The sequence below is a fragment of the Budorcas taxicolor genome, chromosome 19, assembly GCF_023091745.1.
Source record: "Budorcas taxicolor isolate Tak-1 chromosome 19, Takin1.1, whole genome shotgun sequence".
Lineage (NCBI taxonomy): Eukaryota > Metazoa > Chordata > Mammalia > Artiodactyla > Bovidae > Budorcas > Budorcas taxicolor.
In genome coordinates this window covers 57,218,786-57,245,879 of record NC_068928.1, presented here as the reverse complement: position 1 = coordinate 57,245,879, position 27,094 = coordinate 57,218,786, and the positions used below count along the sequence as shown (strand labels likewise).

The 27,094-nt window shown below is 59.4% G+C and overlaps 1 protein-coding gene across 1 annotated transcript in view; it reads right to left on the bottom strand.

Annotated features, from left to right (window-relative positions):
* The window catches only part of SDK2 (sidekick cell adhesion molecule 2), a 268,352-nt gene that overhangs the window by 21,289 nt on the left and 219,969 nt on the right, over window positions 1–27,094 (bottom strand). Inside the window, exons 25-39 of the mRNA XM_052657936.1 lie at window positions 25,527–25,764; window positions 23,635–23,750; window positions 22,826–23,015; window positions 21,422–21,520; window positions 20,002–20,196; window positions 18,798–18,999; window positions 17,806–17,909; window positions 17,258–17,328; window positions 15,564–15,699; window positions 13,953–14,009; window positions 12,610–12,711; window positions 12,338–12,453; window positions 5,645–5,831; window positions 2,868–3,005; window positions 91–252 (exon numbers count right to left, since the gene is read on the bottom strand). Coding sequence (XP_052513896.1) covers window positions 91–252; window positions 2,868–3,005; window positions 5,645–5,831; window positions 12,338–12,453; window positions 12,610–12,711; window positions 13,953–14,009; window positions 15,564–15,699; window positions 17,258–17,328; window positions 17,806–17,909; window positions 18,798–18,999; window positions 20,002–20,196; window positions 21,422–21,520; window positions 22,826–23,015; window positions 23,635–23,750; window positions 25,527–25,764 — 2,113 coding nt within the window. The remainder of the gene's footprint in view (window positions 1–90; window positions 253–2,867; window positions 3,006–5,644; window positions 5,832–12,337; window positions 12,454–12,609; window positions 12,712–13,952; window positions 14,010–15,563; window positions 15,700–17,257; window positions 17,329–17,805; window positions 17,910–18,797; window positions 19,000–20,001; window positions 20,197–21,421; window positions 21,521–22,825; window positions 23,016–23,634; window positions 23,751–25,526; window positions 25,765–27,094) is intronic.

The window sequence follows — 27,094 nt, the reverse complement described above, 5'->3', positions numbered from 1 at the left end:
ATGTCCCCCCTTTAAGTGCCCCTCTCCTCCTCCCCCTCAGGCCCACCCCACGTCAGAAGGGGGCCCCACACCCACCCAAGGCTCCCCTACCTTCTCCAGGGCCTGTGGTGACGTTGGCTTCGATCTCAGGCCCGTAGGTGAAGGTCTTGGCTCTGATGCGGAACCTGTAGGTCATCCCCTCCGCCAGGTCCTTCACCTTCAGCCACAGGGGGCTGCTGCCCTTCACATCCACCGTCACGATCTTACTGACCCCTGTGGGGAAGCACATGGCCTGTGAGGGCCGTAGGCCCTGGCCGGGGAGGCCGGCGGGGAGGGAATGGTCAGCGCTGGCCAGGGGCCGCACCCCCTGGAGTCAGGCTGGGACCAGCACCCTTGACCACATGGAGTGTTTCCAAGACCATTCTCAGAACAGAGTCCTGTAAGCTGTCCTCAAAAATATATACATTTATGCTGCCTGCCTGTCTTTTCTTGAGTGATTTAGCATCTGCAGGGAAAAATCAACTCTCGTTTAATTTAACCATCGTACCTTACACATTGGTTCCCCCACATCCCATCCCTTAGAAATCACGTTCCAAGGACCATCTTTTAGGAAGTGCTTCAGTAAAGACAGCGCTATCCATCCGGAGTCGGAGGGTACACATGAGTGGCTGTACCCACAGCCCAGGACAACCTCAGATCCGGCCCGGCTCCCTCCCTCCGCAGTGCCAGCGAGAGCTGGGGGCTCAAGCTGGCCCTCCATCAGCTGCACCCACCAGGCTCTTCAGGGCCAAAGTGAGGACGCTATGGCGCCCCGAATCTTAGCTACTAGAGGGGAGGCTGGGACGGTCTCCAGGAGGTGAGAGTTTGTGCTCTGCGCCTCCCAAGTCAAAGTCCTCCTGACCGTCAGCCTCTCCAGGACCCGGTTTCATCTCCCACACCCACCGAGGAGCTGGTCACCCCAGGAGACAGACTTTGCAGCCAGCAGGCTGGCTTCAGAGCACAGGGCTGGCCCCGGCTTCTCCGGGCACGTCTCCTGCCCTGGCTTCAGTCTGTGCTAACGAATGAGGGTATCAGCAGCATCTTAGGCAGGTGCTACGAGGTGGAAGAAAATAACTGAGCACCTGGCTGGGGGGTGGGAATGAAGTCCTGATGGACAGATCGGTGGGTGCTCCAGGGGGGCTTCCCGAAGGGGTCACGAGGCTGCGGGGTCACGGGGTGGATGTGCCCTGAGACCTGGGATGCAGCCCTGGGTACACGCCCCTCCACTTGCTGGAGCAAACCCCTCACTAGCCTGGGTCTTGGTCTTCCCTACAGGGAGCCAGGGGTGTGTCCTTGTTCCGTGCATCCTAGTGAGGCCTGCTTGCTGCCGACCAGAGCCTGGGGCTGAGGTGGGAGCGGGGCGCAGGCACACTGCTGGCCCAGCTGGGCACCATCTCACCGGCCCAGGCTTGAAGTTCTCGTTAGTGGGCTGTCAAGGGCGGATGGGAGTCTGGAAGGCCTCGGAGGCGCCATATGGTCCAGACGCCGCTGGGCTGAGTGACAAGCAGGCGAAGGGACCACACTTCTCTGGGTGTGGACCCCCGAGACACACCCCGAGAGCCTGTCTGGCCCTGCGTCTAGCCCCCATGACCCCTGTCCTCTCCTTTCTGTGGGAGGAACGGCTCCTTTCCTGGGTCCCACACCTGACCACACCCCTGAGGCCCTGCTGGGCCCTGGAACTGGGCACAGGCCTCACGGGGCACAGTCTCCTTCCTGCCTTTGACTCAGCAGCAGTGATTTCAGCTGCGGTGGGGCAGCCCCTGGGGGGCCCAGGAGGTGGGCAGGGTCCTGTCCAGGGCCTGGAGGGAGGGGTAGGGCAGGGGCTGTGAGGAGGGCTCTGAGCATCGCTCACAGGACCAGGGCTCAGGGCAGCAGGGGGCAACCTGCAGAGCCAGGGGCTGGAGCCGAGGCTCCCAGAGGGCAGCGAGGTGCAGTGACCCCCCCGACTCCTGCATTTGCCCAGGAAGAGGCCCCAGAGCTTTGATCAGAGTCTCAGAGGGGTTCCTGACCCCACGAAAGGCAGAGAAGAGCTAACTCGGGGTCAGGTGAGTGAGTCCCTAAGGCTGGGGGATCATATGTAGGATGGAACCTTGGGGGGTGGTCCATCTTTATTTTTAGTCTTTTTTTTTGTTTGTTAAATTTTTATTCTTTAAAAAATATATTTATTTATTGGGCTGTGGGCTGTGATTCATTTGAAAAGACCCTGATGCTGGGAAAGATTGAAGGTGGGAGGAGAAGGGGATGACAGAGGATGAGATGGTTGGATGGCATCACCAACTCGATGGACATGAGTTTGAGCAAGCTCCGGGAGTTGGTGATGGACAGGGAGGCCTGGCGTGCTGCAGTCCGTGGGGTCGCAGAGATTCAGACTGAACTGAACTGACAGTCCTTCGCTGTGGCATGCAGAATCTTTCAGTTGCTGCAAGTGGCCTCTTAGTTTCGGCGTGTGGGATCTAGTTCCCCGACCGGGGACTGAACCCATGGCCCCTGCATTGGGAGCAGAGTCGTAACTGCTGGACCCGTGGGGAAGGCCCCTGGTCCGTCTCCATGATCCATCTCGGGATGGGGTATTTTGCCCAGGTGTTTTTCCTTCTTCCCCATTTCTATCCACTGATGGGGAAAACATACTTAACAATTCTCTCCTAGGACTCAGGAGGCCAGGGCTGCTGCTCCAGTTTGCCCTCAACTTGCTGCTGTTTGACCTTGGCCCTGCCCCATCCCTGCTCTGCCTCCGTCTCCAGTTTATAAGTGGGGAGAGGCTCATCGCTTGGATTCTGCGTAGTGATGGTGGAGCAGAACCGGGCAGAGGGCAGGTTTGGGGAGCCCCGCTGGAAGGGGGCCGAACTCACCATCCACGGGGGTGCAGGGCTCGTACACCAGCCGGTAGCCCTCCAGGACGCCGTTGGGGAACTCCGGGGCCCCCCAGGACACGTTCACAGACGTGGTGGTCAGCTCGCTGAACCTGACGGAGCTGGGAGCGCTGGGGGCTGGAGGGAGAGAGCAGAGGGGCTTTGTTTCCTCCCTTCTGGAAGTTCAAAGCCCTGGGTCTGGTTCCGAGGAACCAGCAGGGGCGTGTGGGTCCCTGGACAAACAAGAAAGCAGGGTTTCATGTGAGAGAGGGCGGGAGGGGTCGCTTGAGGGCACTGGGCCCCTCCTCTCCCTCGCTGACATCCTTAGCAGTCTTCCCAGTGTCAGGGTCCAAGTACTAGGAGAAAACAGGATTTTGTTTTCAGAAAGTTGGAGAACTCAGGCTTCCTCCTGATAACTGGCCCTTAGAGCAGGACCCCTGGAGTTGCTGCGGCGGGGGCAGGGTGGTGCCAGGTCATGTCCTGGCTTCCCTGGCAGGGGGGTGCCTGGGGCTTAGAGCATCAGGTGGGCATTAAACAACCAGCTCTGCCATGGACATAGCCTCTCTCTTGTCCTGGGGCCCCAGGGATTATGGCCAACAGAGACCATGCTGGCTGAAGCAGCCGGAGCCAGGACCTGTCAACTCTCTGGAAGATGTTTTCTTGGCCTGAGAACCCGACCCTGAAAACATAGGAGGGGAGAGGTCTGAGGGGGAGGACAGAGAGGAAGTGTCCAGCCTGTAGCATCCTGAGCTGGCTCCGGGGGGCAGGGGACAGCCAGGCTATTATTGTCCAGCGCCGCCTCCCCACCGAGCTGGGTCTGATCCGGGCTGGCTTCCGCTTGGGCCCCGGGAGGCAGCGTCAGTGAGCCGTCTGTTAAGGGGGGAGGTCAGGTCTGCAGGCCCTTCCTGCCTCCGCTCTGCGCGAGGGACGTGAGGCGGAACACTCCGTTCTGGTGATGGAAGCATGCAGGCTCCCGGGGGTCTGCATCCGGCCAATGACACTGACAGAGCGTGGTGGGGCCAGGCAGACAGACCCCCGGGAGCCAGGCGGAGGAAGGAGTGTCCCCGGAGCCAGAGCCGGTCCCCAAGGAGGACAATACTTGGGAACGGACTCCACGGGGTCTTGTCTCTCTAAGAGAAAGATGATGGACCGAAGGGGGAGCAGCAGCTTGAGAAAGAGGTGAGGTTCGGCCCAAAGGCTTGTATTCAAATCCGCGAGGAGGAAACTGCACGGCAGGAAAAGGAGGGGACTGAAGCGGTGAAGATAGCCCAGGACTTGCTCAGACATCCGGGGCTCCAGCCTCTGCTCCCCGCACCGACCAGCGGGGGACCATGAGGGAGAAGCCTCACTCCCCGGGTCACCTGTGCTCATCGTGAAACGGGCCCATCCGGGGGTTCCGACAAGATCAAGTGCATAGTACTACTGAGAAGGCGCACGAGTGTGTGTTTGTGCTAAGTTGCTTCAATCGTGTCTGACTCTTTGTGACCCCTTGGGCTGTAGCCTGCCAGGCTCCTCTGTCCAAGGGGTTCTCCAGGCAAGAATACTGGAGCAGGTTGCCATGCCCTCACTCCAGGGGATCTTCCCGACGCAGGGGTGGAACCCACATCTGTTACATCTCCTGCATTGGCAGGAGGGTCCTTTACCCCTAACGCCACCTGGGAACAGCAGCTCAAGCGGCAGTGATGCCGTCTAGAGGGGTGCCCTGCATGTGTGGGCTGCAGGGCTCACACCCCGCCCGCTCCTCCCCTGCGCTCCCCTGCAGCCTCCTAACGGACCTCCCCGCCCCCACGAGCCTGTCCTCTGTTCAGCAGCCAGAGCCATCTTCAAAAACATAAGCCAGATCCTGTGGCCCAGCTGCTTACCTTCACCAACGGCTCCCCGTCGTGCTTAGAATTATTGCCGGACTTCCTCCCGAGGCCCCCAGACCCTCTACCCCTGACTCTTACTCCCGTTCTCTCAAGCTTCCTGGCCTGCACTCTGGTCTCTTGGCCCCTCCAGCCTCCAGGCCTTGGCACCTGCTGGTCCCTGGGCCCGGAACGCCCCCACCTCCAGGACTTCCCGTGACCGGCCTCTTCTTCCCACTGAAATCTCAGCCCGGATGTCAGCCGCTCAGCCGGGCCTCTACGGGCCAACCTCTCTGAAGCCATTTGTCCACCCCTTGCCTCCGCCCTGAGACCGCTCACAGCCCCTGCCACCTGAGGTTAATTCCTCTAGATGCTTGTAACCAGCCGACTCCGCCGCTAGGAGGAGGGGACCTCACAGGTTCCTTCGCTGTTATGTCCCCCACATCTAGCACAGCGCAGGCCCAGAGAAGGCGCTCAGTAAGTGAACAGTGTCACGATCAGAGCTAGGGAGATTAAAGCAAGTTGGGTGGGAACGAGGCAGGGAGCAGAAGGGGGCTGGCTGGGCGCGGACTGGCCGTCAGCAAGGAGGGCTTCGGTGGGAAGATGAGGGGAGGAAGGGCTAGATGCGGGGGGCCTGGCCAAGGCTTCCTGGGGATAGTGCCGCTCTTATTCTTTTTTTTTTAGTGTGTTTATTTATACAGCTATGCTGGGTCTTAGCTGTGCCACTCAGGGTCTTTGATCTTTGTTGGGGCGTGCAGAATCTTTAGTTGCAGCACGTGGGATCTAGTTCCCTGACCAGCGATCGAACTCAGGCCCCCTGCGCTGGGAGTGTGGAGACCCAGCCCCGATCGCTCAGCTGCCTCCTCCCGCCCCTGAGCCCAGGTGCCAGGTGGGCCCCCCTCACCTCCCCATCCGCCCCGGCCTCTCCCCCACCTGCTTGCTGGGTCTGGCCCCGGGTGGGGGTGCTCCGAGGCCCGTCCCCGGCGGCGTTGAAGGCTGCCACGCTAACCATGTAGGTGGTGTAGCCTGTCAGGTTCTTGAGCTTGACGCTGTTCTCGGCCAGGAAAAGCGTTTTCACCCGCTCAGTCAGGTTCCGCCGCTGGGCCTCCCAGAAATAGATCTGTGGGCACAGAGGTGGCAGAGTGAGGGAGACCATGACCCAGCTTCCCCCTGCCCCTGCCTGATCCCAGGGTCTCAGACACACCGCCGCTCGAACTATCCACACGCCTGGACGGCAGGTGCGAGTCACCCAGGAAACAGTACTGTTCTTGTCGCTTAGCCCCTCAGTCATGGCTGACTCTTGGCGACCCCTCGAACTGTACCCTGCCAGGCTCCTCTGTCCATGGGATTTCCCAGGTAAGAATACCAGAGGAGGTTGCCATTTCCTCCTCCAGGGGATCTTCCTGATCCAGGGATCGAACCCACGTCGCCTGCATTGGCAGGAGGGTTCTTTACCGCTGAGCCACCTGGGAAGCCTAGGAAATAGCATTTAAGAGCTGCTTTACAAAGCCGTCCAGAACCTTCGTTTTCACAGCGAATCCTTCAGTCCCTGCTAGACTGTAAACACCACGAGGGCACAGAGCCCGAGTCTGCTGATGGCAGGCTTGTAGGATTTAGCGCAGCCTGGGCACTTAGCCCTCAGAAGAGTCACTGTAGGTTTAAACCAGTTCCGTTCTGAGGCTCCGGACTGCAGGGCAGGTAGACTCCACCCCAGCAGAGGCGGGTTCAAGGGCCAGCCTGTCGGCATCATCCGGGAGCTGTCGAGGGGTGCAGGCCTCAGTGAGCCACTGGCACACGGCAGTTTGCACAGCCCGTGGTAGAGGTGGGCACGCCTGGGCTGACCCCAGGGCACTGCTGCCTCGGGCAGGTGACTTCCCTGTGCTGCAGCTGTGTCCTCTGTACAGCCGAGGTCAAGGTCACACACTTCCTAGGACCAGCGTGATCGAGGGCAAAGAAGGAAGACGCACAAGGCTGCAGGCAGTTTTAGTCCAGGAGCACAGCAGGTCCACAGCGCTTACAATCACAGGCGACCCTGGCACAGCACGGATCTGAAGTGCCTGGGTCCACTTCTTCATGGATTTGCTCTCAACAGATCAGTACAACAGGGTCCGCGGTGGGTTGTATCAGCAGATATGGAGAGCCGTCTGTGAAACAATCCCCTGAGGATTCCGAGGGAGGGCTCTACTTCATATTAACCGGGGGTTAGGGCTCGCTAAATCCCATGGATGGAGGAGCCTGGTGGGCTGCAGTCCATGGGGTCGCTAAGAGTCGGACACACTGAGCGACTTCACTTTCACTTTTCACTTTCATGCATTGGAGAAGGAAATGGCAACCCACTCCAGTGTTCTTGCCTGAAGAATCCCAGGGACGGGGGAGCCTGGTGGGCTGCCGTCTCTGGGGTCGCACAGAGTCGGACACGACTAAAGCGACTTAGCAGCAGCAGGGCTCGCTAGCGGCGAGAGAGGCCGCGCATCCTTCCCTAGTTTCAGAACTCAGAGCACGCGGAACACGGGGAGCCTGAGGCCGCGGGGATTAGAGAGCATTTGGCACCACCTGCTGGCCAAAGGCGTTTCTGCATGCTCTGGGCGTCTCAATTTCTCAATTTGCCTGGAGAAAGCTCATAAAAGTGAGAAAAAGCTAATAAAATTGTCCCCACCTGGCACGTGTGAACTGGCAGTTAGGATGCCTCAGTACTATAAAATCCTTGTTTTTTTCCTAACCCCTCCCTTTTTCTTTATTTTTCCAGTCTTCTGACGGGTAGATGTGTGGGAGTTGAGATAGTTTCATTAAATCCCTCGTTCATGGGTTCACTGTTTGGAAAGAATAAATGAACCCTCTTGGAGTGGATTCAAGAGAGACAGGGAAGAGGCAAGGGGCACAGACATTTTGGGGGAGGGTTTATGCTAGAAAGGGGCCAACCGGGAAAAATGGCTGAAGCAAACCTGAGGTCAGGAAGAGGCGTTCAAAAGATGGAACATGTTTTAGAGTGAGAAAAGTGAAGATGCAGGAGAGGGGGTGCCAGTTGCTCGCATCACGTTCTTGGCACGGGGGAGGGGGGTCCAGGACCCACGGCCACCTCACATCCATAAATGGGCACCCTCTGCAGGTGGGTCTCGCCGTGAGTGCTGAATCCAGCAGAGTTCTGTTAGATGACGATTCGATGACATTTGTGCAAAACAGCCCAAGGACCTGAGCCTTGAGCACCCCAGCAGGTGGCATACGGCCAGGTTGTTGTGCGGGCCGGTGGTGGCCAGGTGTCTGCAAGGAAACGGCTCCCCGGAGGGCCCACATCTTTGGCTCCCTTGTGTCTTAAGCACTCAGAATCATGCCTGGCACACCTGTTGGTGATCAATAGCTATTTGCTGATGGATAAACACTGTCTGCAGACGGGAACAGGTGCGGGAATGAATTATAGCCGCTACTTTCTATCTCTTCTTCTCAATTCCATGCCCGCTTTTTGCAGCTGAAGTAGAATCGCTTTACGCCGTTGTTAGTTTATGGTGTCCAGCCATGCGGATCAGCTACATGTGAACGTGTATCCCCTCCCTCTTGGAGCTCCCTGCCACCGACCCCTTCCCAACCCTCGAGGTCATCACAGACCACGGGGTCCCTGCCCCTTCTGGCTTCATCACAGGCACCAGGCTGTACTTCAGCCTCAGTTAAGTCAGGTCCAAGCCTACACGTCACATAGCTGGCTGTCGCTGGAGGAAAGTCACACTTTCAGTTCACGGGCGCGGCCTCGAGTGGCCGGTCACCACGCTACACCAGTCTGGTCCACCCACTGCAATATCCCACCTCGCGGCTCCACGCATCTCCTCCCCATCCCTGCTCCTAGCTGCGGGGCCTTCACGGAGCACCAGAAGCCATCACGGGATACTCCAGACGCTCGCTTCGCCACCTGGGCCACCTCCCACCCTGTGTCCCCACCTTCTGCCTCCCTCCTGCGGCTAGGGCCGAACTGCCGGCTCCCTACTGAGGTGACCCCACCTTCCTGCGCTAAATCCCAGCCCCGTCACCTCTTCCAGGGCGTCACCCACCAGAGCTTCCTCTCGTCCCCGGATCACGAAATTCTTCCTCTTTCCAGAACTGTTTCTATCAGCACACACGAGCTATTCCTCCCATGTTAAAACTGCCTCCGTTGACTGTCTTTTTCCAGCCTCTACTCTATTTCATCACTTTTCTCTCAAGCAAAGCTCCTCAAAAGGGATGTCAGTACTGGCTACCTCTCCTCATTCTCTCTCGAACCCACTCCAAGCAGGCATCCCCTGCCCTGAACTCTTATCAGAGTCACCCGTGAACTTGGCCTGTTTAATGTAATCATTCAGGGCTCTGGAAACACCTGTAAAGGGCCAGGTAAGAAATATTTTAGGCTTTGCAGGCCACACGGTCTCTGTTGCACTTATTCAACTCTGCCTTGTGACTTGAAAGGAGCCAAAGGTGATCTGTAAACTAATGGGTGTGGCTGTGTGCCAATAAAACTTTATTTATAAAATCAAGTTGGGGGCCGGATTAGGCCCATGGGCTGTGGTCTGCCCATCCCTGAATCACTGCCTCCTAGGTCTCTTCTTGCTTGAGCTCTCAGGGATGGCACATCTGCTTCCTCTCTCCTTCTGAAAGCACAGTCTTCATGTGGGTTTTGAGAATTCGATCACTTGTTTTGGTCCTGGGGCTCAGTTTTCAGACGTCTGGTGTTTTCTATCTAACCATGTCTAATCTCCAGGCTTTTGGTACCATCTGCGAGCTGAAGGCGTTCACCATTCACATCTCCAGCCTAGAACTTCTCTCTTGGACTCTGCACCTGTGTGCCCAGCTCCCTTCAGTGTTTCCCCATGGATATCCAACAAACATCTCGAACCTCTCCCTCTGGCCCCTCCCCACACCGTCACTGCCTTCTTTTTTCCTGCTCTGTAGCTGGAAGCTCCATTATCCAACTGCTCGGAAATCCTTGTTGCTTTTCCTCCTCTCACATTCCACGTTCAGCTCATCAGCAAATTCTGCTGGCTCTATCCTTCGTGGGGAAGCAAGAGCAAACGCTTCTCACAGCTACTGCTTGGTCTAAACCCCCATCACCTGAGGTTGCCGCCCCCTCTTCATGGTTTTACAGTTGCCCCGATGCAGACTCCCCTCAACGCAGCAGCCAGCACAAGCTTTAAAACCCAAGTCACCCAGGGCCGTCTTCTGTCCCCAAGCCCCCCATGGCTGTCATCTCATTCAGCCAAAGCTCAGAGGGCTCCGGGTGATGCACTCTGTCATGCTGGGTCTCTCTGCTGGGCTTTGTATGCGCCTAGCCCCCACTGACCCCAGGGCCTTCGCTCGTCAGTCCCCTTGTTCAGAATACTCTTCTCTCAGATCCATGCGATTCACACCCGGTTCACCTTCATCTTTGCTCATGTGGCAGCTTCCCATTAAGGCTTCTCCCGAAGACCCTGTTTAAAGTCCCAAACATGCCCCTTAACCTGCTTCACTTACCACCAGCTGGAGCCACTCTTTGCTTTGTGCGTCACTAGCCTTCCTCCCCTACAGTTTAAGCTCACGCTGTCTCTGATTTAATCTCAGTATTGGGAACACAGCTGGGCACAAAATAACTACTCAATAAACACGTGTTCCTGAAAAGGCCGGCTGTACCGACCTGCCTGCCCCCACACACGTCACAGCTCACCCTGGCGTGACCACTGGCTGGTGGTGTGAACACATGGTTGATGTTAAGGTCGATGAGCATGGATGTTAATGCAGGTCTTGTTGCTGTTTAGTCACTCAGTTGTGTCTGACTCTTTGTGATCCCATAGACTGCAGCCTACCAGGTTCCTCTGTCCATGGGATTCTCCAGGCACGAGTACTGGAGTGGGTTGCCACTTCCTTCTTCAGGGGATCTTCCCAATGCAGGAATCAAACCCATGTCTCTTGCACTGGCGGGCGGCTTCTTTACCACCAGGGAAGCCCAGTGCAGGTCTAGGAGGCGGCAATGCTCTTCCTCTCATCAGCGTCCATGCTTGGTTGTGATGTTCCCAAGCGCGTGGGCCTCTGTGGCGTGATGCTTGATGCCTGGGCACCCACACGTTTCTGGGGACCGTGCGTTAATTGGAGGCGTTCCCATCTCCCCAGCCTGGTGTCTGCCAAGCTAGGGCAGGCCCCGCCAGGCTCCTTTGTCGTCCCTGGGGAGGCATATGCTAGGGGTGCAATATTTAGTTCTCCCAGCTGGTGCTGCTCAGGAGCATCATCCATCTTCAGAGCCTCCTCGGCGAGACGTCTCTCCTCGCTCCCGCCTTCTTCACCCCATACAGAGCCAGACTCTTATATATGGAGTCTCCACGAGCCATGTGACCCAGCAAGGCCCCCGCCTGTGCGACCAGGGCTGAACCAGGAAGCTCCTGGTGGCTCCCACCCTTGCCACCTTGCCACTACGCCGGACTGCCCTCTGGAACAACAAACCACCGCCAGGAATCAGAGCAGTGCCAGACGCTGGCATGGGAGCCAGGCTTCAGACACAGCCACAGGCTGAGTGTCCAGCCAAGAAGCACATCCTTATTGTCATTACTGCTGCCACCTCCTCCAGAGGCTGGTGGTTCAGACGGTAAAAGATCTGCCTGCCATGAGGGAGACCTGGGCTGGAGAATCCCTGGAGGAGGACATGGCACCTCACTCCAGTGTTCGTGCCTGGAGAATCCACATGGACAGACGAGCCTGGCGGGCTACAGTCCACGGGGTCACAAAGAGTTGGACACGACTGAGCAGCTAAGAACATCCCAGTGGCTGTGTGCCCAGCGCTTCCTCCCCACCCCCTACACGGCGAGGGCCAGCAGACCTGGAGTTTGATGCTCTGCTGCCAGCTTTTTTGGTGACCTCATTGAGCCACTAACTTGGGACTCAGTTTCCTCATCTGTGCAATGGGTACAATCATTATACTCTACCAGTTTTAGCAGGCTTTCAGGCATCTTAAGTGAAAACTGAAAAGTTAGTTGCTTAGTCATGTCCAACTCTTTGAGACCGCTACCAGGGTCCTCTGTCCATGGGATTCTCCAGGCATGAATACTGGAGTGGGTTGCCATTTCCTTCTCCAGGGGATCTTCCCAACTCAGCGATCGAACCTGGGTCTCCTGCCTTGCAGGCGGATTCTTTACCATCTGAGCGGCCAGGGAAGTTCTAAAGGGCTTAGCAAATACTGGAGATGAATAGAATCCTGTCACAACCTGTCATAACACATGTCATTGTCTAAAATCTAGAAATAACTTTAAACAGAGATTTCTAAGACCTTGTCGGTGGTTCTTTACTAACTGGCTGTTCAATTAGCATCCATACTGTAACTAGAGTTGGCCAAATAACCACTTCAAGGGGTCTCACGTTGGCTTCGGGAGCTAGTGGGCTGGGCGGGGGTTGTAGACGCTGCGGGGATGGTACAAGCTGGGGTGTGGCCCGAGTTTCTAGCATCTGAGTGCCACCTGCCCCAGGGACACCGGGAGGATGGTTAGCGTTTTGCTCCAGCTGCGTGTATTTCAGTGGGTTGGATGCAAACAGCCAACAGAGAGAGTGTAGACCCGGGACCTCTGCCCCTCACCACACCTGGGTCCCTCCCAAGCCCCGCCGGGCCCTGTGTCCCCGGGACCCCCTTCCCTGCCCGAGCACCCCTACCTTGTAGCCCTGGATGTCCCCGTTCTGGCTCTCCAGCGGAGGCGGCTCCCACGTCACGTCCAGCTGTGTGGCCGTGGGGCCATGGACGGCCACGTTGCGGGGCGCTGCCGTGGGCACTGCGGGGTGAGAGGGGTCCTGAGTGTGCAGGGACACCCCCAGGGAGGAGGCGCTGGGCTGGGCTGGGCCCCGAGATCCCAGAACCCCTCCTGCTGGGCTTCTTAGGGCGGAGGAGGGCCGGGGTGGGAGGGGGCTGGAAGCGCAGCTGTGCTCACCTGCCTCCCCGACAAAGACCTCGTGCGGGGGGCTGGAGGGCCCCTCGCCCACGGCGTTGTACACGCTCATGCGGATCTCGTAGCGCCGGTGCTTGTTCAGGTCTGGGGGCGACAGTCGGGGAGGGGCGAGACACAGAGCTCACGTCACAGAGGGCGGAGGCTGCGATGACGCTCCCCTGCGAGCCTGGACCCTGGAGTGCAGGCCCAGGAAAGGACAGGGAACAGCTAGGGGGCGGCCGGCCCACAGTGGCGGACGCCTTGGCTCATCCCTGGGATCCCGCACAGGATGCGACCATCCCAGACACTTTTAGGACCAAACAGGCCACTACAAACTTTCACGCTGGGACAACAGGTGCGAATCCAAAGTGTCCTGGACACGCCGGGTCACAGGCCACTTCTTCCCTGCCTGTCCTGGGCACCCTGATCACAGGGGTGCCAGGTTCCCAGCACCTCCCCATCCCCCCTGGCCTCCCTTTCCCCGGGCTAGTCTCCCTAAACCAAGTCTCAACATGGGGGCAGGGCTCAGCCTTAGAGAGAGGGGCTTACTGGATGTGAATTCGGCGCTAAGAAGCCCTCTGTTCCTGCTCACTTCGGGGTGTTTGGGGGAGACACTTAGAAGCTGGGAGAGGGGGCAGTTGCAGGAATATGGGCCTGACACCTGGGGGGGGTCACTGTGCCTGCTGGGGGGGCTCCTCTTTGCTCCCCCCGACCCAGGTGGGCATTCTAACCACCCTGACAGCCCCAGGCCTGCGCCCACGAGGAAGGAAGGAGAGGAATAACTCAGTCTAACGTGGGCCCCTAACGGGAGGCCCCCTGGCTCAAGGCTCTGGGTCTTGGGGAGAACCAAGCACCCTCCGGGATATTATGGAAACAGTGAGGGCAGGGGGCCAGGGCACTGGCCAGGGACCTGTCCTGGTCCCTGGGGGAAGAAGGGGCTCTGCTCACTTCAGGGTGGAACTCGGTGGACAAGACAGCTGAGCTGACAAATGCCTCTGATGGATAAGACGGGCGGCAGCAGCGTGACCCCCCCACCCATCCAACCAGCAGGACCACCAGGTCCTACCGCAGACCCCGTCACCATCCCCGGCTCCCCAGAGCATAAGGCCAAAGCCATTTTCCTTTCTCTTCTGTCCTGATGGATGAGGGCTGGGGCAGACCCTCCCGGGAGACCCCCTGCTTTTCTGTGCATTTCAGGAAAGTCGCGTGTGTGCAGGAAGGCGCCTTTCCTCAAGCAGCCTGAGGTGGGCATAGCCCTGGGCTGCAGGCCGGGGTCCTCGGAGGCCCCTCTCCCCTCCCCGTGGGAGGCCTGGCCCATCGGGGAGCTGCTGTGCAGGGGGACTTACTGTCCAGCTCGTACTGCGTGAGGCTGGGCCGGCTCAGGTTCCGCATGGAGTAGAAAGCTATGGGGTGGGGTCAGGGGGTGGTCGGGGCGGGGGGTGGGGTGCGGAGGGGGCCGGAGGGAGACAGCAGACAGAGGAGGTTAGTACACACACCCACCGCACCACAGAGACCCTGATGAGGAGGCGGGATGGGAAGACACATGCAGAGGGAAGGGCCTTTCAGATTCCTGAGTTAGGGGCTGGGGCGGGAGCGGGGCGGGGCGGGGGCAGGCAGCTCCCAGGATGATGCTGCCCCACCCTGGCGTGCACCCGCCGGAGGTCACAGGGCACCAGGAGTCCCTGGGAGCCCAGTACCCCCAGATGGAGACGGTTCTGAGGGACCCTCTGGGCCCTTGTCTAAAGGCTGAGTTCCTGCCGTGATGGAGCGGTGTCGTTAATTTCCTCATATGAACCAGAAGCCATTTTACTACTAGGAAATATGACTGTATTATACACAGGCCTATAAAATCACAACCACCAGCACATGTCTGCCAAAAGATTAAAAAAAAAAAAGAAGAATGCAAGCTGTTGGATCAGCTACTTCTGAGTTTTTTTCTATTAATTTTCCTTGGCTCCACGTTCAATCATCTTGTCTGCTAATACCCTCTGGAAGACAAGGAGCAGAGGGTTTAAGAGAAGGATGGAAGGAAGCGTCAAGACGGATCAAGAGGATCTTAAGCTGCTCCTCCACTCCCACCCGTCTCTGATGTGGTCCCACCGCCCATCCGGGGACTGATTCCTGTGACCCCTGCCCATTCCCAGCATGAATCAGTGGGGGGTGGACCACAGCATGCCATCTCCCAGACTGGCTCGACTCAGTCCCAAGCCTGTTGCCTCAGGGCCACCCTCCCGCTCTCCCCTACATCTCCTATTTGCCTCTACTTGGGCCCCCTGCCCCATCACCAGCCGTCATCTTCAAGTCCCTGAAGTAACTGTCCTAACCGAAAGCACGGCGCATCCTTCCTTAGCTTGAATGACTCTCTGGGGTTTCTACTTGGCTTCTCGCGTCTTCCTTCCAGTTGCAGAGGCAGGCTGGGCTCCGAGGACCCCAGGGCAGAACAGTAACCTCCCAGAGGAACCAGAAGGGGCCAGACTGCTGCCCTTGGGTCGCGACCAGGCTTGGCTTTGAGTCCTTCCCACCTCAGGCCCTTTGCACATGCCAGGACCCCCCCACCCCCACTTCTTTAAGACCTGGAATCATCCATCAGGGCCATCACCGCTGGCATCCCCTGGGACGTCTTTTCTGACGCCGGCTTTAGGCTCCCCTGGAATATGCCCTTCACAGCGGTCAGGCCAGCGGTCTTAGATGCCCCTACCAGGGCTTTCTTCTCCAGTACCTGGCTCCTCCTCCAGCCCGCTAGCTCTGAGAGCGCAGGGACCCTGTCTGTCTTGCTCCCTGGTATCCCCCAGTGTCCGGGGGCGTGTGAAGTGCTAAGGAAACACGCACTTGGTGACTGAACTGGGCAGGCTGAGAAGCACACACCGGGGAGGGCGGCAGGGTTCCAGGGTAACCAGGTTCCGGGAAGCTGGGAGGTTCAGGCTCTGCCCACCCCAACTCCCTCCGCTGTCACTCACAGGTGAGCTCCGCCCACTTGGCCCCTGGGTTGTTGATGCCGCGCAGCGTGAAGCCCCTCAGTCCGTCGTAGAGCAGCTCTCGGTAGCGGATCCGGAAGCCCAGGAGGATTCCGTTGATCTTGTCCTCCGACGGCGGCTGCAGGGCAGGGGGAAGGATGATGGAGCCGGCTGGGCTGGACCGCAGCGGCAAGTCCCCTTCCACTGGCCCCTCCTTCCCTCCCTCCCTCCCCACACCGCCTCCCGCAGGCCTAGAGCAGGGGCTGTGTCTGGACCAGGAAAAGGAATCGAAGTGGCACTGAGCAGCTTTAATTTCCGAGCATTTCCGGCGAGGTTATTCCACCCCTGTAGCATTCTCTGTGAGGCAGGGCACGGCAGGGATCACCACGCCATTCCCACCGCACAGAGCAGAAAAACGAGGCTCAGAGATGGAAAGGAACCTGCCCAAGGTCACACAGCATTGTGGGGGCCCTGAGCACGACTCTGGATGCAGGGCGAGTCTTAAAGTGTCATTCCTTGTCTAGAAACTTCCTCACATGATCACCCACCCTGGCCAAGATCTCTTGGAGTTTCCCAAGAGTCAGGGAACTAGGTAGAGGCCCCGCCCTGCTGTTCAGCGAGACCCAGGGCGAGCGTGTCTCCCTGAGCTGCGCCTCTGTGTCTTTATCGTTTTCTCCTTTGCTTTCTGCTCCCGTCCTCAGATGAGCTGGAGAACAGGCTTCTGGAGAAGGTGGAAACTACCTTTTATGACACCTCTTCTAAAAAACCTGCTGCAACAGTTCAGCCTTTTATGAGCTCCTTAATTGCGTCCCTGGCTGCATCTGGCACCTCCCTGCTGCTCACTCCATCAGGACGGCCCCGCCCTGCTCCAGCCTCCACTGGCTCCTGGTTGCTCCAGGTCATTTTCTCTTTGGGGACCGTCCTCCTCAGGGGGGGCCTGGGGATGGGGGAGGGTTGGGGAGGGTCCCTCCTGTTTCCTCCTCAAAGGCTTCCCCTTCAGGGGATCTGCAGGTGGGCAAAGGTTGGCACCTGCCCCTCTAATCCTGAGAAAAGGAGACACTGGTTCCTGGTTTTGGGGCCTCTGGGGGTGACCTGCTGAGCCCCATGGCTGGATTTCAGGGGGTTGGGGAGGGTCGTGAAGGTACCCAGGGGCAGCCGGCTCTCTGAGAAGTGTCCTGGGTCTTCCTCTGGCCATGTGAGAGGCAGTGCCCACATGAGCAGTGGCTGGGGGTGGGCAGGGATGGAAGGGGGATTCTTTGTACCTGGACAGTGGGTTCCTGCTCACAGGTCAGAGCCCGGCCCGGGGAACAGGTGAGGCACACACACCTGTGTCTGGTCTCTGTTGGGAACCCCCTCACTCAGAGCAGGGCTGGGTTCACGGAGACCCTGGATGCCCCACGCCTGTCGCTGTCCGAGGATTCTGCTGACCTCAGGGCACCTAGGGCCAGCCAGCAGCTGTGTGACCTGGGACTTTCTCATCCCCTCCCCGAGTCTGGGTCCTCATCCACACAAGGGTATGTGGCGGGATCTGATTACGGGGAGAGGAGTGAAGGGTGTGTCCGTATACATGTGAGCGTGCATGTCTATGCACGTGGGCACCGTGTTCCAGTCCTGCCGGGGCTGGTGAATTGCTGGTCCGAGCACAGACTGACCGAGTCTGCGTGGGACACGGGCCCCTCCCCGCCTGCCGGGCGTACCTGCCATCGGATCAGCACCGACGTGGTGGTGTGGGGTGTCACCGACACGATGGTGGGTGCTTCGTCGGGGGCTGTGGGGAGAGGTGGGCAGCTGAGCTCTGGGGCCCCTGGGAGGCCATGGGAACCAGGTTCCACTGACGCTGGTCCTGCTTCAGGCATAGTCCCCACCCCCACCGCCCGCCCCAACTCCTGCGCAAGAATAGCCAATGTGGATGGGGAGAGGGGCCGGGACCCTGACCCCAGAGCAGACCCGAGGGCCTGGAGCCTCCCCTCTCTGCCCCCCACGGGCCTCTCCACACTGACGTGGCTTTCTGGGGTTGGCCGTGAGCTCGGAGATGTGAGGATGCCAGGCTGGCTGAGGGTGCTGAGCCCTGGAGAAGGTCCCTCGGACCCAAACCTCCTTGGGAGTCTGCCCAGGGAGCCAGACCAAGGATCCAGCAGGCCTAGGGTCCCTCCATCTTTGGAGGCCCCCTCGCCACAAAGAGAATGCCCAGCAGCCAGCAACTGCCCAGGGGACCGAGAGAGAGGCCCAAGCAGAGGGCGCTGACCGGCTTGCAGGGTGGTCAGGGGCTCTGACTCCTCGCTGAACTCGCTGTCTCCGATGTCATTGGTTGCCTTCACGCGGAACTTGTAGGATGTGAAGGGCTTGAGCCTGTAGAGGAGTCGGAATAAACGAACGGGGGAGGTGTCCCTCTAGGTCCCCCCAGGGCAGCCCCGGAGGGGGAGGGTCCATTACACAGACAGGAACATGGAGGCTCAGAAGGACGGTCTGCTATGAAGGCAACAACCTGGGGCGTAGGCCAGGCCCTGGGGCCCCTAGACCGGGCCAGCTCGGGGTGTGGCCTCACCCTTGGTCCCAGCTAGACGCCAGAGGTCCCCAAGTGGAAATGTCCACATATTTCCTACTTCGGAGGGGCCTGCAGGCGGAGTAACCCCACTGGGAGCTGACCCTGCCCCCAAGAACTGCCAGCCTGCTCTTGCACTTAGTAAATTCAGGAGGGGCTGAGGGTCTCAAGAGTTAACCAGCACTTCATCTCCATGAGGCTCATTGCTTCTCCAGGCAAACGGCTTCCTTTTTGATTTACTGGGGGTGCGGTGGGGGGTGGGGAGGAGAAGAGTATTGCTCAAAACTCTCGGTCACGTCAACTGGAATATTAAAAATACATCCCAGTAGGAATTAAATTGAAGGCAGGATTTCGGAGCGGAGCTCCACTCCCCTATCAAAGATGGAGAAGGAGATGCCGGCTGGCTGGCGGGATCCAGCTAATGAAGAGTGGCCAGCCTCTCTCGAAGGGGGGCTTCTAGACTCCAGAAATAGATAATTAAGAGGCAGCCCTAACAAGGCTCCAGGGAGGGTGGGGAGGGAGGTTCGGACACAGCTGGAGGGGATGTGTGTGGATGGGGAGGGGTCTGGGGGATGGGGGCTATGGAAGCCATGTGGGGCTGGGCTCCGGGCCCCCAGGAGTCCCTCCGAGGGTGGTGCGGCCCCGGCTGGGCGGGGCAGGGTGGAGAGGCTGGCGGCCAGACCGCGGGGCCTCACCGGTCCACGAGGAAGGTGGAGGCGTTGTGGCTCACGGAGGCTGAGTGCAGCGCCCACCGGCCGCTGGGCAGCTCGCGAGTCTGGACGGTGTAGTAGCGCACGGGGGACAGCCCGTCGCTGCCCGGCTCCCAGGACAGCAACACGCTGCGTGCCTTCACGTCCTCCTGCTGCACCACCGGCTTGCTGGGGGGCTGCGGGCGGTCTAGGGGGGTGCACGGAGCAGGGTGCGAGTGGGTGAGCACGCGGCAGGGGGCATAAGAGATGCACGTTCTCGCCCACCTCCCCAGCCCACTTCCACGCATAGCGGACCCGACAGTCAGCACTGGGGCTCCTGGTCAGCGGTGGTCCCCGGACTAGGAGAGGCCTGGGTGTCTGGGAATTCACCCCACTCGCCCCCCAGGGCTGACAGTGAGAGGTGTGGACATCGGCTCCTTCGACCTGTGTCTGCACGGGGCTGTGATGGGACCTAGGCTGGCCCTGATGGAGTGGGGCTGAGCCCACGTTCCCTCCATAGGACTCGGCATGTCTGCCCCCCATGCGTGGTCCCCTCTCGTGTCCCCACGCCCTGTGGCGGGGGTTTTCTGCACTTTGGCTTTGGGTGGATGGGTCTCTATTGACGGGGCCCGTCCTGCACGCCGTGGGCTGTGTGCCCACACCCACTAGATGCCAGGACGCCTTCCTCTCCAGGTGTGACAACCCAAAGGGCTCCAGACTTTGCCCAGTGGCCCAAGTCACCCTGGTTGAGAACCACTGTCCTGGGTTTTTTTTCCTGGGAACACTGTCCAATAAGTCAGGTTCACAGGGGTCTGGGGATCAGGCCTGCTGCTGGAGAACCCAATCCTGGGTGGGAAGCTGAGTCAAGGCCGCAGGGCGAAGGCAGCCGGGGCTCCGGGCTGCGGCCCCGTTTTGTACCCAACTGGACCCCTCTGTCGAGGGGGCAGGGAGTGAGGAGGGAAGTTGGCCTCACCAACCCGCCCTGCGGAAAACCAGTACCAGCTCAGAGCAGGGTCCTGGAAAGGGGACCGCCCCGCCCAGCTCTGGAAGTCTACTGGAGCCTGTGCCAGCCTTGAGGACAGAGAGGGGAGCCCATTCTTCATTCGGAACCAGGACAAGAGACTTACAGCTTGTCACTGGCCCACCCCTGGCGGGGCACCAGGAAAGGGGGTGAGTGCCTGATCCCTCCCCAGCCCCAGGGGATGGTTACCTCTCTTCTCGGTGGTCACCACCAAGGCCTCGGCAGCCTCTCCCCACCCCTTGCGGGTCTGGGCCGTGATGCGGAACAGGTAGACAGACTCCGGCTTGAGGCCGGTGGCCGTGAACTGGCGGGCGCTGGGCGCGAGCACCTCCACAGCGGCGGCGTTGGCCGAAGTGGCATTGAGCCGGTGTGTGATCTGGTATGCTGCGGGGCGGGAAGGGGGGTTGCGGTGCTGGGAGGCAGGGCAGGCTGCCCCCAGGGCCCCAAACCCGAGGCCGCCGGAGCATCTGCCCTCGAGCCACTCTGGGTCGCTCTTACATCCTCAGCTGCCCCCTGGGGAGTGTGACTCTGGGGGCCTTGGACCGGTGCGTCCCACCCCTTACCCAGCCCAGCCCCCAAGGAGGACACTGAGGCTCAGAGAGGCCAGACCACCTGCCAGGAAGTGACCGAGCCGGAAGTCCAGCCAGCCCAGGTCTTTCTGAGTCCCAAGTCATGTGCCCTCCCCACCTCCACTCTGCAGAGGCGTGACTATCACCGGGAGGTGCCGGGATTGAGAGCCCTGAACCGGACACACGTGGTCCAGTCCCCACGTTACAGGTGAGGGGCTGAGGCCGTGGAGGGGAGCAGACGGGCTTAAGTTCACACGGCTGCTGATCTCAACCCTGCACCTCCTCCTGCACGTGTGAGTGTGTGTGTGTGTGTTAGGGGAGGAGCCGTGGATATGAAATGATGCTTCCCATCTACAGCATCCCTGCTGGGGGCCGTGGGCCCCATTTCCCGCCTGTGATAGCCCCCGGGCTGAGCCCATCAGGGCACCCTGACCTGGCCACACTTGGAAGCCAGGGCCGAGGTTTACCAGATGGCCCGTCGCCTGGGGCCCTGGGGTTCTTGGGGCACAGAGCTGATCAGTGGTCCTTCCTGCCCCTCTGTGGGGGTACAGAACTAAAATGATCCTCAAGAGACCTGAACCTGACCGTGCCCTCCAGCTGATAACCTTACAGACAGTTTTTTTTTAAGTTGACGTTTAGTCGATTCACAGTGTTGTGTTGATTTCTGCCACGCAGCAAAGTGACTCAGTAATATGTGTACACGCACATTCTTCTTATAGTGTACTCTTCTATTATGGTTTATCCCAGCGCACTGAACACAGCTCCCCGTGCTCTACAGTAGGGCCTCGCCGTCCATCCATCCTAGGGTTCGCATCTGCTGACCCCAAACTCCCCCTCTCCCCCTCTGCCCCTCCCCCTGGGCCACCACAAAGCTGTCCTCTGCCAGACTGAGATTTCTAGTGGGAGAAGTCAGAACCTTTCTCGGGGATGTGTGAACACTGCCTGGGCTCAGTCTCCCTTCTGCCCACGCAGAATCTGCCTCTTTTGTTTCTTACACCTCCTGCTTCTGTGGCCCAGGCCCGGGAAGGGGAAGGCCTTACCAAGGATGATGCCATTGGGGGCAGCAGGGGGCTGCCAGACCAGCCGCACCGACGTGGTCCGCACCTCCGGGAACAGGATGCCCACGGGGGGTCCCGGGACTGGGGGGCACAAGGGAGGAGCAGGTGACCAAGTGGCCACTGCTCGGCCCCCAGACCCACCCCACTCTCGCAGAACAGCTTAGGGGAGGCAGGGAATGGCCCACCCTGCTCCCACAGAACAGCTCGGGGGAGGCAGGGGATGACCCACCCTGCTCCCACAGAACAGCTCGGGGGAGGTGGGGGACGGGCCGCTTGGCTCAGTGAGCTGCGGGGGAGTGTGTGTCTGTGTGTGAGCACGGGGCAAGGACATGTGATCAGGGAGGTTTATATATTATTTGGCAGGAAGTAGGAGGGACCCAGGCTCCAGTCTGGGGAAAAACAGAAGTGCCCATCCCGAGCCAGCACCACTCTTCTTTCCAGACTTCTGTCTGGAATCCCCAGATCTGGGGCGCCCTGTCCAAACAGCTCCCAGCGTGCTTCCTGGGTCTGTTCCCCGGATCCACCCTCCCCAGGGTGCAGACTTGCCCTTCTGGACCCAGGAATGGCCAATGGGCGGCTGTTTCAGGGCACACATGTGGATGGAGATGGGTACAAGCTGGAGGGGAAGGGGTGAGGAGGGGAGAGAACCAAGGTGATGGCACAGGTTTTCCTGTGCCGCTTCCATCCCACTGAGAATGCCAAGGAAGCTGAGATTTCTAAATTTGAACTTGGCCTGCCAGGTCATTAGGAGGGTATATTTGTCAAGGCGGAAGGATAGAACATATTTAATTTAACACATCATTAGCTTGATTTATCGCTTTCGAGAGCAGAGACATATGGTGTTTGGGCTTCTTCTGGCCCTCTCAGCCCGACCCCACCGATGTTTGTGCTGAGCAGCGTGTGAGGATGCGTGTGGGCAGGAAGCGGGGGAAAGGGCCTGTCAGGGCGGCCTCTGATGGGGCGTTTTGCCGCAGAGACAGACGCCTGGAGCTCAACTGACGTCACTCGTTAGCAAACAGGACCCGTAGGCTTGTGCAAAGGGAAAATCAGGCCTTTTCCCTTGCACAGACCTGCACTCGGCCTGAGCCTGCCCCCAGGGACAAGGATCAAAAGGGGCGCAGATTCTCTTTTCTTGCCCCAGAGAGGCTGGATCAGACGCCAGAAGGCCCCTGCGCTGTCATCTCTTCCTTAGGGATGAGGTCTGTTGCTAGCCTTCCCTGCAGTGGGCAGGTGGCCCTCAGAGACCCGCTCCCCCAGGGGAAGCCTGAGGCCACGGTTCCCTTTGGGGCTGAGGGAGACCCCAGGAGGGGCAGGGCTGGGCAGGGGGCGGTAGGGAGTGGAGCACAGCTCCCAGCCTTGCCCAGACCCCCGGGGGTGTGACCTCACCGTCGTCCAGGGTCCGCTCCAGGATGGGAGGGTGGCTTGGTCCCCCGTCGCCGATGCGCGTGAAGGCCAGCACCTGGATCTCATACAGCACGTACTTGCCCAGGCCTGTGAGCTGGGCGCTGCGGGAGGAGTTCCCTTCCACCAGCCAGAACCGGGGCGGGGCGTCTGAGTCCTTCTCCTTGTACAGCACCTGTCAGAGCCCAGCGCAGGGTCAGGGCCGCGGGCCGGGTTCTGGTCTTGCCAGAACGTCTCCTGTCTCCTCCCCAGGAGCTGGATGGGGGGCGGGGTGAGGATGAGTAGGTGGACCCGGGGCCCCTTGGAGGGGCTTGGTCCCCGGGTTACAAGCAAGTGCTCGGGGCTGGCGGGGGACACAGAGATGTACTAAGCTGCAGAGCTGGAGGTTCCTCGGGGAGCATCCGGCTAGGAAAGCAGGCCCAGAGAGGGGGCCTGACTTGCTCAAAGTCACACAGCCAGGAGCCACAGCGCTGGGATGTCTCATGACTTCCAGGCTGGGGCTGTAGGTGCAGGCTTGGGAGGAATTCTAGAAGATGATGGAAACTGAATCTGGGCCCGTGGGGCTGAGAGTGAGTGGCCCAGTGTGGCCTCCTGGGGCAGGCAGAGCTGCCCCCCCAGGACCTCCAGCCCGCATGGGAAGCTTCCCCACCCGCAAGGGAGGACTCCCTGGTTGCCATGGTGACCTGTGGATGCCAGCAGGCAGATCCCCTGTGTCCAATCTGGAAGGCAGCGTTCTGGGCGCCAGGGGCTCGCCAGGACTGGGTGCCTGGACGGGGAAGCAGGGAGCCCCTCACCTTGTAGCCCAGCACAAGCCCGTTGCGGTCGGCCTCGGGGACCTCGTTCCAGCGCACCAGCATGCTGCTGGAGGTGGTGGCCAGCGCAGACACGTTGGTGGGGCCGGAGGACGGCACTGGGGGTAGAGGGAGAGGGGAGGCGGGGCTCAGGACCCAGTGTGGGCCCCGCAGCGGAGGGGTGGAGGGGGTCCAGGGAGGGAACGGGGGCGCGGTCCCCAAACAGCAAACTAGCCCGCGACCGTGATGCTCTTGGCTCCGGAGCATCATACGTGCTGCCTCTGGCGTGAGGTGAGCCCCCTGTGACCGCCGCTCAGACTCAGGACAGGATGAGCCTGCACTTCCTGCCAGCGCAACCGCGGGGGGCGGTGGGGGGCGGCCCAGTGGGAGGGGAGCCGTCATTTAAAGGGCGTCAGGAGGAAGCCACAGGGTACCCGCCACGTGCGGACGGACGAGGGCTGCCTGCAGGCTGGGAGCGCCTATTCCGTGGGTGTCCCCTTGCCAGGCCCCTGTGAGCGGCTGCTTGTGTTTCTGGAAGGTTCTGAGAGCTAACCCAACCTGCTCCCCCTTCCCCTCCCCAACCTCCAATCGTGGGGTCTTGCAGGCATCACTGGGGTCAGGGTTAAAGGACACAGAGCCAGGTATCTCCTCCTGGGAACATGTCCCCCTAACTTGCGAAGCAGTGCAGGGAAGGATCAGGTACTAGAGACATACACACACACAGAGAAACCACACATACACGCACACACACACGCATACACACACACACACAGGAACCACACACACACACACAGGAACCGCACACACACACACAGAAACCACACACACGCACACAGAAACCACACACAGACACAGAAACCACATACACACAGACACAGAAACCATACAAAGACACACAGGAACCACACACACACACATGCACACACACACACAGAAACCACACACACACACATACACAGAAACCACACACACACACAGAAACCACACACACACAGGAACCACACACACACACACAGGAACCGCACACACACACACACACAGGAACCGCACACACACACAGAAACCACACACACACAGAAACCACACACGCACACAGAAACCACACACAGACACACAGAAACCACATACACACACACACACAGAAACCATACAAAGACACACAGGAACCACACACACAGAGAAACCACACACACACAGAAACCACACACACACACAGAAACCACACACACACACAGAAACCACACACAGACACACACAGAGAAAGCACACACACACACACACAGAAACCACACACACACAGGAACCACACCACAGAAACCACACACACACACATGCACACACACACGCACACACGCACACAGAAACCACACCCACACACAGAAACCACACACATACACACAGGAACCACACACACAGAAACCACACACACACACACACACAGAGGAACCACACACACACGCACACACACACAGAAAGCACACAGAAACCACCCCACACACACACAGAAAGCACACACACACGCGCACACACACATACACACAGAGAAACCACACACATACACACACACACACAAACCACACACACACACGCACACACAGAAACCACATACACAGAAACCACACACAGAAACCACACACACACGCACACACACACACACAGAAACCACACACACACATAGAGAAACCACACACACACACAGAAACCACACACACACAGAAACCACACACACACATGCACACACACACACAGGGCATGCTCTGTCAGACACTGAGCACAAGCAGGAGAATGAGCCCAGGACATTTCTGCACCGCAGCTCCAGCCTTAGGGACCCAGGCGGGGTGTCCCCAGGCCACAGTGAGGTGGCCTGGGTGAGGGGCGGGCACCCGGGGTGGTACCTGACTCCCGGGTACGGCCCGTCACCGCCGGGCTCCAGGGCCCACTCCCGACAGCGTTGAAGGCCTGCACCTGAGCGCGGTACTCTGTCCACTCCTCCAGGTCCTCGATGGTGCACTCACGCTCCACGCGGTCGTGGACCACGTGGCTCAGTGTCTTGCCATGGCCGTCTGCCCGGCTGTACTTGATCTTGTAGCCCACCGACTCGGGGTTCCCGTTGTATGCCATCTCCGGGAGAGGCTGCAGGAGGGGTGGGGGGAGCAAGACTGCTGTGAGGCCCATACTGTGCAGACCTGCCAGGCTCGTGTGGCCTCTTCCAGGGAGGCTTCGGGATTACCCAGCCCACTGTCCAGCCTCTCGGCACCCGTGTGAGGCATGCTCAACGCTGAGCATGGCTTGGTTGTGTGACTCTGTATTTCTGACAGCCCCACCTTCTCCCTGAGTCTCCCCTTGGGCTCAGAGGAGAGGCAGAATCCACTCTACAGTGCATATTACAAATTTATGACCCTGCCGAGGGGGCTGGCCCAGGAGGAGCGGCGTAAAGGCTGTCTAACACCTGGCACCTCTGGCCATGGTCTCTGCCACTAAACTCCCACCCTCAGCCTGCCAGCTGCTGCTGCTGCTGCTGCTAAGTTGCTTCAGTTGTGTCCGACTCTGTGCGCCCCCATGGACTGCAGCCTACCAGGCTCCTCCGTCCCTGGGATTCTCTAGGCAAGAACACTGGAGTGGATTGCCATTTCCTTCTCCAATGCATGAAAGTGAAAAGTGAAAGTGAAGTCGCTCAGTTGTGCCCAACTCAGTGACCCCATGGACTGCAGCTTACCAGGCTTCTCCATCCATGGGATTTTCCAGGCAAGAGTATTGGAGTGGGTTGCCATTGCCTTCTCCGAGCCTGCCAACAGATACTTATTTAACAGCCTACAACATGCCCGATCTCAGCCCGTGTCTGCCCTTGGAGAACAAGCGTGCAGAGACACTGTCTCTACTATAGGAGCCGCTGTCAGGAAGTCCTTCCGCCAGCACACTTCCATCTCTCCTGTGCATTTTCAGCCTCCCTCTTCTTGGTGTCTCAGTGAAGAGGAAAAGAAAGAAAAAAAACAGCTTCCTCTCCTGGGCCTGTGACTAGGCTGGTGAGGCTGAAGCCACTGCCTTAAGTCTATCTGGATGAACTTGGCGGTGCTGACTCGCAGTGGAGAGATGGGCCTGTCGGGGGCAGCCTGTGACCCGGGCAGGCGCTGGAAGACTCTTGCTCTGACGGTGGCGGGGCTGGAGCTGGGGTGCTCTCAGCCCTCACTGGCCCCCGCTCTGCTTCCCTAAAGAGCCCCTGATCCACGGGCCCCCACGTTCTGACCCACTTTCTCCAGGTCCTCAGCCTGTGCCTTGCCGCCTCCATACTCCCTCCCCGGCCCCCCGCTCCTGCAGACACTTAGTGAAGCAGACCAGAGACCATTAAGGCAGCGATCGATGCGCCTGAGAGCTCGAGCCGGGCCCAGGTCTCAGGCTCCCTCACCTGCTAAGGAAAGGTAATGGGCCACGCCATTAGGGGGGCCCCGAGGGGTCCGGGCCCCGC